Genomic DNA, 12,645 nt, shown 5'->3' on the forward strand with positions numbered 1-12,645 from the left:
CTTTACACAGCCATTCACAATACACTGCTGAATATTCCATGACAGCAGGAATATTGGGTTTTAGTCCTCATCTTAGCTAGCATAATGCCTGCTCCAGAGTAGATACGCAGTAAACGGTTATTGAACAAATGATTGGATGAATATTGAAGATAAGTCACCACAGAAAGACTTGAATGGACCAAGCTACCACCATGCAAACTCTGTTCCTATCCAGTATAGGAAATCTCCAAACCCAAAAGAGCAGGAACGGAAGAAAATAATCACTGTTAATGAGAGGGTCATTCAATTTGTTAACTCTGAGTAAGAACATTTCTTGGGGTCCTGATTAGTATCACCGTTAAATGCTGTGAGAAGGAGTAGCAAAGGGATGGTATGTGGAAGGTGGTCACAGTACTCAAACAATTTACAATTCTTTAATTGCACCCAAGTAATATATCAGTAGTACCAACTCATTTTTGGTGCTTTTTTCTGCTTCTTGAGTGATGTCATCTAATTTCTCAATGTAGATTCTTGCATCGTTCAAAGTTGTTATCAAAACTCCACTCACAGCGAAAAAACAAAGTGACAATGAATATGTGTATGTTCATGTATAACTGAAAATTTGTGCTCTACACTGGAATTTGACACAACATTGTAAAATGACTATAACGCAATAAAAAAATGTAAAAAAGAAAATCCTAGAGTTTCTTGCCTACTGATAGCTAAAAAGGCAATTATCTCCCTTAGTAGATGCTTGTTTTGACAGCATATTACATAAGAATTTCCCTGGATAAATGGATTTTAAATCCTACAACTTAATGTTTCATATAGAGAAAAGAAGCGCAAGTTGTGACTAATTGATTAATAATGAATGACACCACCTTATAGAGTTGCTTGGAGGAATACACATGTCAATGCACATAAACAATGAGAACAGTGCCTGGTGTTCGGGAAGTACTTAATCAATGCTTACTATTGTTGTTGTTGTTTGTCCAGAGTGGTCCAAATAAACCACTGGGACTAGAGTCATTAAGAGCATTGTTTCATTTTTTTCCTAGAATATTATTCTATTACCAAAACTAGATTCAGTGAATTAGACAAGTATGGCCGGAAAGTTGGGTCAATACCCTCCATGCTAGGTGAGCAACACGGAGCAGCTGTCTTCCTTCAGGGCACTAAGTCATCCCTCCCGTGGTCTCCATCAACTCTTGCAGTCTCATGACAATTCAATCAAATGCTGCTACAAAAATGTAAGTTTTGATAATTTTTCAAAGTACAATTTAAGAAGCTATTTAACTCTGCAGAAAAACCTCCCCTAGGAGAGGACCGAATGTTCAATAAATGATACAGTTAAAAATCTGCTAACCAAATGTTAAAGTTTCAAAAGACCAGATGATATCATAATGTGATATATTTAGTCTTGTAAATCTTCATATTTTGTCATTGTAACATTTCAAGAGGTAAAGTTGGAAATTTTTATATGGAGCATTATACTTTGAAAAAACAACAAAAGGCAGCATTTGGGGCCAGCTGATTTCTCTGATATTTATTTATTTAAAAATAATTATTTAAAAACAGGCATCACCATCATAATAACATGCTGCTTATTTCACAAAAATTGGGTAAATTAAGTACAATAATGTAAGTAAAACCCTTTGCATAATGTAAAGTGTTCTGCAAATGCACTATTACTTTTATTTTATTTGTTTTGAAATGTTAGACTGCTCAACACACGCACACCAACCAGAGGTAGGAACGTATATACATAGATGGAGGTTATATGTTTGAGTTCTTAAAAGGAGCCACTAAATGAGAGTATGTGCTGTAGTTACTTTTCTTCTTTGCATCTATTTTTTCTCTAATACAGTAATTTTAAATTTTTAGAAATTAAAATTACGGAAATTACAGTAGACAATTCTAACAGAGTATGATTAGAAGGTTTGCAGAGAAGGGCAAGAAAAGATTACTGCCTGAAATTTAATCCCATAAGAATAAATTAGAAACAGTTAATGACCTTAATTATCTGCATCATTGACCCACCCTTAGAGACTCTGGAAATAATGCTGCTGCTGAGAGCAAGGTGTATCTCAAACTCAGTCATGCAAACTAGATGGAGAACTATGAGCTCTACAGTTGTTTTGTAATTTGTCTTGCATGAGAAAACAGTATGTAATTTTTTAATAAATAAAAAAGGTTTTCAAAAATTTTCCAAAAAATGAATAAAATTATTTATCTAGATATAAATATCCTTACAGTAGAATTTCTTAAAGAGACCTAAACCAGAACACCTATTTCAAAGCATACTGGTAAGATTTCTAGGCCTGTTTCTAAACCAACGAGTGACTGAGGAATTCGAGCACCAGCAGGAAGCACGTCTATCAGTGTGCCTCTACTTATCTTTGGCTCAAGAAAGACCCTCCTGGTGATCTAGCCGATCACAATAAGATCACAGATCAACACACATCTTCTCCATTTTCCTCAATAAACATGGAAGCCATAAAGAACACTAAGGAATATTTTTTGTTAGATTTTCTTTTTACGTGTAGGTCAATAATTCTCAAACTTCTCTGTTTGTAGGAATAACCCAAACAACCTCTAACACATCCCTATTTCCAGGCTACATGACTAGATTCTAGGTTTTCAGATTTCCAAATTGGCTTCTCTCAGGCATTACATTCTTGTCATCTCTGAGAGACATGAAAAAGTCAAGTATTCACATCTGAAGAGCCACAATTTAGACCAGCTCAAGGCCCTGGAGTGATTCACCAGCGAACCACCATCTACAAGGCCCACCTGATCATCCAGGTGACCTTTTCTCTCCATCACTACATTTTACAATCTTGATTAACACTGCACATCCTCAATTACCCAGGATTCTATAGGGTTAATGAATTGACAAATGAAATGAAGATTTGTTCTAATTTTATAGACAACTTTCTAAACAAGTGCTGCTAAGAGTACAAATGTTTGAAACAAACACTTTCAATGACTAGTCTCTGCACAGCTCAAATTTTTGCAAGGCACATGCCAATGTTTTATGAGGCAGCAATAACATAATGCAAAACTAATAGAGAGGGAGCCAAGTGACATATAGGGTCTTTGAAAGATTACATTTATATTTAGAGTTTCCTCTCAAGTTGCAGGTTGAATGCTTTAAGGTTTTATAACCTAAAACGGGAAGAAAAACCTGACTATTTCTTCAGTCACAGTTCCTTTCCTCAATAAGATTATTTATGCATTGGAACACTGATCAAATACCTGACTCCTAGGTCCTCCCTTTTTCCTGCCTCAGAGAAACTGCTACATTACAGTTACGTCTAGTTAGGTCTCCTGCTTGCTTTCCAAAGGATTTGGAAAATACACAGAGATCCAGGGAAGAGTCCTGCCTGGCCCCACATCCATCTATGGGAGCAATCGAATGTGTAACTTCAGCTTTTACCCTCTGGGGCTTCTCGGCTATTGCATTTTGGGATGCCTGTGGGAACCTATTCAGTCATGCCTGAGACATGCGTCACCCCTCATGTCATACACATCTCTTAGCGAGCATCCAAGTCAGCTCGCGACACAGCACTGTGTAGACTGTACTGCACAACCCCAGGGGGTGCTGTTCACACAGACAGTGATGTGGATAGAGCCCCCGGGACAGTGCAGCTGGCAGCTTTGATCCGGGGTAGGAGCTCTTCTAACTTCTGTTTTGCCCTGCAGAGATTAGAGATTATGATAATGATGAAGGTGATGGTGTTGATGATACTAACGAAGATGGCCCACATTTGTAAATACCTACCATGTGATGATTACTTTACAATTATTAAAAAAAGAAAAAAAAAGAAGGACCAGCTGGAAAAAAAAAGAAACTGATTAACTGATTTGAGGGACCTCTGCTAGCAACCATTATTGTCTTCTTAAAGTATGACTAAATGAAATGAGGTAAAATTATTAGAAAATGACAGCCTTTTTGGATTTTTTCTCAAAAAAGTGATGAATTATGCATAAAAATATAAGTAAATATTGTAACCTAGTCTAGTACTAAAATTTTGATTTTGGAATTTCCTCTATTTGCTATTTGTGAATTTATAGCACTGTCAGGATAAAGCCATAGCGGGGAAAAGCTTTTCTCTTGTAGGCTTTGAAGATTTAAGGTATTTACTCATATGATAGTTTTTTGGGGGGGATTTGAACAAATTCAAATCGAAGTACTTAAACAGATTCCGCAGTTTTGTAAATAACCCTCCAAATCATAGAGTTAATTCAAATCATGACAAGCTAAATTAATCACAAAATGCAAACATTTTTAAGCTTAATCGTCATAGAGTCTTGGTCAAACTTTGGCAGTAACAATTTCTGCACTGAGTGAAGTACAGAGACCACTAAGGTGAACTCAGCCTAATGACTAGACATCTGCACAGGATTGTTTCCAAACTAGTAAAACATAGTTATCAGTTTCTGGTTTTTGGTTCTTGATCCCACCCCTAATCTATGAAACCCTCCACTGGTAAATTCTATATATGAAAAGACTCTTTGATTTTTAACTGCTTTTACCCTTTAATTTCTTTTCTAAATCCTCATAATATGGCCTTTCCGAATACTTCCTTTAAATGAAAAATAGTCAGGTGTCTATGGTTAAAATTCCTTCTCCCCACCCCTCCCATGTCATGATATAATGCCAAGGCATTGAATAATTCATCAAAAGAGACCATTTTATTTAAATATTAAGAATAACATAAAATAGTATTACAATGAAAAATATTGGTTTGCTACCTTAATGGTAGTGATTATGAATCCCATTCCTGAAATAATAATGCCTATTTTTAACAGAAAGTCATTTCACCAATGCTTCCAGGCAATTTCAAAAACTTGTCTTAACCTAAGATCATTACCAATGGCCCCAGGGCCTGAATAATATATTCCTACATTACCATGCAGAATCTATCACATTTTAAGGGTTCATTTTTTACTATAAAATCTGGATCATGGTCTGTACATTTATAGAAGAATAACTTTCCAAGTGCTGCTCAAGAGTTCTTAACGGAAAATTAATGGAGAAATGCACCTCAGATGAAATCTGCGACCTCCCCAGGAATGGGAGGAAGTCAAATCAGCCTTTACATCTTCGTAACATTCCAACTGAATCCACCTCCACTGAATGCAGCACTCAGTCTTCTCTGGTTTAAATATCCATACAAGTGATGATAAAAGCTCAACAGGTGTCTTAAGGATGATTAACTAGAAATTAACTCCTAAGCTTTGCTCAAATGCTTTGAACACTGTAGTCTGTCTTCTTCCCCATCCTTGGCTATGAAATAGAGACGTTGTTTTAGTCATTACACACTGGGAGAAGACTACTTATATGTTAGGAATTTGGCTTTGAGAAGTCAGTCAATCTATTTCATTACAGGCTTTTATAAGGTATTGAACATAATTCCCTGTGCTATAAAAGAATATGAAAAAGAATATATACATGTAGAACTGAATCACTTTGCTGTACACGAGAAGAGTAAACATTGTAAAATGACAATACATCAGTAAAAAAGAGAGAGACGCCAATTTGAAAAAAAAAAAAGTCAACCTAGTTTGCTAAGCATAATGACCTAATTTTTAACTGATGGCTGTTGAAACAGTATCTTAGATGTGGAAGTGACTCATGAAGTATGAAGGAGTCATGTATAAGAGAGGCTTGCATTAAACTGGAGAATAGAGGGGTGTCGAGATGGTGAGTTAGAAACAAAGAGCAGGAGGCACAAAGTACAATGGCTTACCTGTAATACTTTGGTCAAATTGTTAAATAGAGCTTGTCCAGCACTGACTTTATATTTAACACCTCTGACTGTGCCATTTTTGCTTAAAATGTTGACTCTTCTGGTACCAAACACCTTCTCGCTGGCAGCCCTTGCTAACACCAGCAAGTTATCCTGGTCGTTCTCATGCTCGTCACCTTCCGATCCTATGTGGCCATTCTGCTGTCCATCAGACTCACTCAGTCCATCTATGCCACAGATACTGGCACATTCAGAATCCAGAGAGCCAGCCGGCCGGCCATCTTCATATACCTCCTTCAGAACTCGCCCGCTGTGAGAGGATGCGATTCGAAACCGGACTTTGCGTGGTCGGTCATTTTCTGGCTTCATCTCCCTTTTCAGCATGGTCCCATCCACCCACATAATACACAGTTCACATAATTCTGGATCCCTTGTTACTGCGTTAGCCCACTTGCCACGTGGCAATGTCAGAGCTAAATTCAAGTGACAGCAGCACTCCTAGGAAACTAACATCAAAAGGAAAGAAGATTCCCCAGAACTTACAGCGCATCTCTGCCATTAATAATGAATGTGTGTGTGTGTGCTATGGTTACATTTAAACTAAAACCTGCAAAGTGATCCCAGCCTTTAAATATTCAATAGCCATGGTGGACTCCTTAACAGGACAAGTGCAAGAAAGCAGCAGTCAATGAAACAGAAAATAAGTATGGGACAAGGAAATGAAAGACTTGAACTTTGAAGCCAGTGGTGAGTGCTGAAAAGGATCTTGCAGCAGAAATACCTGTTCAGTTCAGTGTGGAGACCAGAGATAAAATATGGAATCAAATGTGTAGGATGGGAGGTGTCATAGTCTCATAGTGCTTATTCCTTCTGTCTTTCATGCTCTTTAAACAGGGCAGTCAACATGTTGCATGTCTACATAGAGCCATCAATATTAGTTCTATTAAATCATCAAATAGACTTCATCTGCATTGGAGACGATGAATTACTGCTAGCAGAAAACTTTCTTCTCTTCGACAGAGGGAGAGGTTTTGGAAAGGAAACATGGAAACAGTTAGGGAAGAATGGAAAATCCTCCCAGCCAGCCAGATCAGCCAGAGCAATCCAGGAGATCAGCACTGATAAATATTAAATCCAAATCACCCGTGCATAGAGAAGGTCCTCCTTATGCTGCACTCAGTGGATTTCCTGTCACTTACGTGAGCACTTGAACAACCTCCTGAGATCCAAGGTCATATTGAAACTTACTCTACAGTGAGTGCCCCAACCTGCCTGCACCTCCAGAGGGAGGGTACTTAGATGGCCCTGACACCATGCTTCAAGTTTTTTTTTTTTTTAACGTTTATAGTTTTTACCTGGTTATCAACTTAATTTATACCTATTTAGAAACTTCACACAGGGAAATATACACAAAATGTTATGATAAATCACAGAGAAAAAAATGTGACAATGAGTGTGTATATGTCCATGAATGACTGAAAAATTGTGCTGAACACTGGAATTTGACACAACATTGTAAAATGATTATAAATCAATAAAAAATGTTTAAAAAAAAGAAACTTCAGAAAATAGCATAAAGTTGAAAATAAGTTACGAGTAATTTCACTAGAGATGTTCATAATTTTGTGAATTTTCTTCCAATGAGTACGAAGGTGAGACACTCTGATACACACATAACTACACTGCCCAGCCTCTTGCATTTAAGGGGAGAATAAACAAGTGGGGAGTTTTTGCCGATGGGATGTGAGCAAAAGTGACATGTCATTTGTGGACCAAGGCAGTTAACAGACGGTGTCCTGTCCATGCTGTTTCTCTTCCTTCCCCATCTGCTAGGTGGATGACCCCAGTGATCATGAAGCCATATACTGAGCTTGTCAGAGTCACAGAGAAATTCACAACCACGACCACTGCATTGGACTACAAGCATAAAGAAGTAACTGCTAGAGAGAGAAGATATGTGCCCTGATGTATACCATGCGCTCAGTAACTATAATGCACACACTTGTCTTAAGCTAAAATAAAAATTAAGCTCTTCTTTTCAGTGGCTAAATCCTTATAATTCTTTTTTCATTCAGGCAATGAGTATTCTGTAAGTATCTACTGAGTGCCACCCAAGGATAAGATACAGCAACAGACTATAGTAAATATAAAGATATATAAAATTATGGTCCATTCTTTCCATTGTAACATAATGCTTAAACAAAATAGCTGTAGTTCAGCATGGTGTGTTTTAAGCACGTACAGAATCCCTCGTTTTTGAAATGACCAAATATCTAGTCAGCGCCAATAAAAGACACCAACGCTATTCTCAACACTCTCCACCCTCATTCTGTTTACAATTTGTTTCTAGCTGCTCAGTATGAATGTAGTACTTTCTAACTTTTTGCCATCTTTTCCCAGAATCAGTTTATTATTCCCTATATTATAATTTCGTTTTGCTAGTTTAGCATCTACCCTTCAGCAAGAATTTCCTTCAGATGTACTCTTACAATCATTTATTCATTTAACAATATTTATTGAGCACCTACTAAACATCAAAGAGTTGCTGGATCTATACAGGTGAACATAATAGGCATGATCCCTGCCCTTAGAGGGAGACAGGTAACATTCAATAAACACGTAAATATGTAATAAAAATTGTAACCAGCATTACCAAGGGGAAAAAGTGGATATAATCAGAAATGATAAAAGAAGGGAGTCTACTTTTAAAAGAAGTAAGCCTCTCTGAAGAGGAGTCATTAAATACCATCCACCAAAACTAGAAGAGATCAATGCAAAGATCTGAGGTGGGCAGGAGTGGTTGGAGATAGTTCCTCAGCTGCAGTCGCAGGTGAAAAGGCCCTGAGGCAGAAAACCACAGGTTTGTTCAAAGAAGCAAAAAAAGCAGAGTGGCTAAAGACAAGCATGACTCTCATTCTGCAAAGGTCTTCTCAAAAGAGGACAAGACTAGAAATGGCTTTCCTTCCTAACTTAATTCTTGATTTATGCAACCACTCAAAACATGAACAAAAACACTATCAATGATAGGCGATTTTACCAATCCAGAATTATTTCAAGTTTGACACGAATGAGAATCTATTTATTTAAAATAGTAAGTTACAAATTCTAGAAGCTATATAGAGGGCTGAATGTGATATTAACCAAACTAGAACTACCTTGGAAATTACCATCAATGATTAATTCAAAGAAAAAAATACCCCTTGTTCAATTCCTAGTTAAAACAGAAATTTAGCAGGTAGACCTAAGCCTGGATATTTCTTGTTAGTATTATTTTTTAATCATAATATCAAATTATTTCCTTATTTGTAAAGAAAGTATGACATGAAACATATTCTTTTTTATTGAAGCATAGTTGATTTTCAATGTTGTGTTAGTTTCTGGTGTACAGCATAGTGATTCAGTTATACATATTCTTTTTCATATTCTTTTTCATGAAAAAAGTTATTACAAGGTTATAGGTTATTATAAGATATTAAATATAGTTCCTTGTGCTATACAGTAGGACCTTGTTGTCTATCAATTATATATATATAATAGTTAGTATCTGCAAATCCCAAACTCCTAATTTATCCCTCCCTCCTTTCCCCTTTGATTTTCTATAACATAATTATTCTTTCACTCATCTTGTCTCCAAATATTGCCCACATATTATTCTGTGCGTGAGTATCATTGCTTGGGGAGAAGTGATTTTAAGTATATTCCTGGCATTTGGAGCATATTTTTAAATCACTTGATCACAGTAAATATGGGCAAAATGCTTCCACTTGCTGCTACTTTACAGTGATCACATTCACTATTTTATTTTTCGGTCCTGAAAGTGCTAAAAATTGATCACTGAAAGTGAAGAAGAAATTTTGCCAGCTGTTGGCAAGGTAATGGACTTTCTCCAGTAACACTTGTCCCTCGAGAAGCAATAAATTATGACTCACTCCCCAAGTGCTGTTCTCAGAACTTCTATTTGGAGAGAAAGAACCTATCAATTTTTATTTTCTAACTACCTTGGTGATGAGAGGGGAAAAAAGGCTCACTAACCATCAGTGAAATAGGGGAAATGAGCTATCCCTGAAACTTTTCAGCTTATAGAATATTGAACCTTTCTTAATCAACATGAATTTGCAAATCAGAATTTACAGCTCAATTGTTAATTTAAAGTGCAGAGAACTTCTAATCAGAAAAGAAACTGAGCGCATTGAAGGGAATATTATTTGAAAACAGGACTACTGTATTATAAGATGAAAGATGGACGATTTCTTAGTTTACAGATTAGTGGTTAGGAATGGGGGTGTGGGTACACACAAAGCTGGGTTTAAACTTTAGATATGCTATCCCCTAAGTAACCTGGAGCCTCAGTTTCCTCATCTGTCAAATAGTCATTTTTATTGCATCAAATATTTGGCAAGACTGAATAGAATGATGGATATGAACTGCTTAGAATGCTGCTCAATGGATGATAGGTATAAGTTCTTATAAGTTCCTTAAAATAGCTAAATATAAATAAACTCATCCCTAAGTATATTGGGAGATTGGTTCCAGGACCCCCACCGATACTAAAATCTATGGATGCTCAAGTCCTTTATCTGAAATGGCTTAATATTTGCATATAACCTATACACATCCTCCTTTATAGTTTAAATCATCTCTAGATTATTTGTAATACTTAATACAATGTAAATGCTATTTATATAGTCGCCAGTGTGTGCCAAATTCAAGTTTTGCTTTTGGAACTTTCTGGAATTTTTTTGAATATTTTCCATCTGCAGTTAGTTGAGTCCTTGGATGCGAAACCCCATGGATATGGGGTGGGGGTTACCATTTGGAGGACAGGAAGAAGAATGGAGCCAGGTGAGCCTAAATAGCTGACAGGGACTCAAGGTAATCTGTTTCTGATCTGATTCTAGAGCTTCAAAGCTCAACCAATCTGTCATCACTTAGATCCTGGAGAAGGGCTCCAGGTTGCTGCAGCTCATTCAGTCTACACAGCTCTGGACTGTTGACTGTGTGTTAAGTGCTATTCTGGGAGCAAGGGGTTTCAGCCCTGGTTCTACCTGTCACTTCAGATCCTGAGTGGGCATGGTCATCTCAGACTCCCGGGGTTGCTTGGCTGTGGACTCAGCATGTACCCAGCATTCCCTTACATAATTACCTCAACTCTCTACAATTAACACAATCACCGATGAAGGAGAATCCATGAAGAGTCCCCAAGCAACAGCTTCCCGAAATAGATTTTCCAGTTCAATTCTTATCTTTGATTTCCCCACTGTATCTGGTAGAGCGTTTTGCACAAAAATAGTGCTCAGAGAAATGTTTGCTGAATTAAAATTAGCTAAATTAGATTTTAATGTCAGAACAGACTGACTGACCACACACTGAGGAGCGAGGTGAATAACACCTAGCATGATTACCTCCATCCCTTCCTGTCCTGCTTCCAGTCTAGACGCAAGGTGGGAAATAAAGTCTGTTTACTTTTCAGGCAAAAATATCTGAGTCATATAATGCTACTGGTGTCAATAAAGGCCCCATCTTCACTACATTAGAAATTGTTGAATGCTGAAGAGTAAATAATATACTGTGTCTGTAGGATCTACCTCCCAAGGAAATCAAAGAGCAATGAATCAAGTTTACCTATTTAGGTGCTGAAGACTTGACTTAGCTGCCTTCAACTTACAAAAGCCAAGTGATTCAAACATCCACTTCACTTAGCACCAAGGAGCTATAAGCTTCAGCTTCGTTCTTGAGCACTAAATGAGGATTTTGCTATTTTCTCTTGAATAAGGAGTTTCTTGTGTATTGTGTGGCTAAGGTTCTCAAAACTGGAAGGAAAAAAAAAAACACCTTTATGTCCTTCTTCGTTCAGACTGTCACTATGTAAAGTATTTATAAATATATCTTATAGCAAAAAGAATTTTTAACTACCTCCATTATTATTTCAGGATATTGGTGTATGGATCTGACATCTCTTAATTTCTAACAAAGAGAAAAATCAATGAATGAAATTATGCATATATTTATCCTACACAGGGGACATATACTCCTTCACATTCTGCCTGGAACCATAACAAAAACAAATCCAAATGCTACGGGATGGAAGAAAGTTCAGACAGAATGAACAAATACGGCACTTGAGAATAAAGATTAATGAATAAAGCATCAAAAATACTGAATCAGACCCAGAGATTCTCAAAGTATTCTTTGATATTATAAATATTAGGCTTTATGCTTGGGATTTTCCAGAATCAGGAAAGAAACAAGAGAACATGCAAGTAGAGTCACAGTATTAGAAGCATCAGCTCAGGAAACTGATCTGGAAAAGCAAACTGGAAAAGCAATTTTCCAAATCAGCAGCAGATTTCAACAGAATGTCATTGCTGAATGTGGTAGTTTGGAAGTGTAAGCCCCTAGAGTGTCAATTTATTTTTCTACAGTGAGAATGTGCTTGTAGAAAGCGTGAAGAGCCTCAAGAATTCTGAAATCTATTCAGATAAAATGGCAATGCTCCTAAAGACTGCCGTGCTGATAACTTTTTCTTAGTCATTATTTTCAAATTGATGAAAAAGTAAAAGGTCAAAAGAAACATGTAAAGCTGACTGAAAAAAATATATATATATATGTAAAAGAAATTCTTATCCTGAGACAGACTTCAGTCTTATTCTTGTGGTTGAGTTTTTTTTTAATCACAGGAAGTTCAACATACATCATCTTTTAATCAATAAATGCCATATGCTTAAAATGAATGGATGCTGCCACTTCAAAGTAGCACAAATTATATTTCATAATTGTGTTGTCTTTCTCTTCCAAGAGCATGATGCTAGGAGGGAACACTGGGAGATTATAATTCTATTATCCTATCATCGTTGCCAAGGTAACAGGGGACTGTTGATTCCATTGTCTGAGATGAAGGTTAAACTGGCAA

General features: G+C 36.8%; 1 protein-coding gene across 3 annotated transcripts in view; it reads right to left on the reverse strand.

The window, feature by feature from the left end:
- Positions 1–12,645, reverse strand: part of GRXCR1 (glutaredoxin and cysteine rich domain containing 1) — a 298,219-nt gene that overhangs the window by 113,942 nt on the left and 171,632 nt on the right. Inside the window, exon 1 of one of the 3 annotated variants that reach the window (XM_072944647.1) lies at positions 5,736–6,675. The exons of the other annotated variants lie outside the window; for them this stretch is intronic. Within the exon in view, the coding sequence (XP_072800748.1) occupies positions 5,736–6,137 (402 nt within the window). The 5' untranslated portion in view covers positions 6,138–6,675. Of the gene's footprint in view, positions 1–5,735; positions 6,676–12,645 lie in introns of those variants that run through there. 3 annotated transcript variants of the gene reach the window in all.

The sequence above is a fragment of the Vicugna pacos genome, chromosome 2 (assembly GCF_048564905.1).
Source record: "Vicugna pacos chromosome 2, VicPac4, whole genome shotgun sequence".
NCBI lineage: Eukaryota > Metazoa > Chordata > Mammalia > Artiodactyla > Camelidae > Vicugna > Vicugna pacos.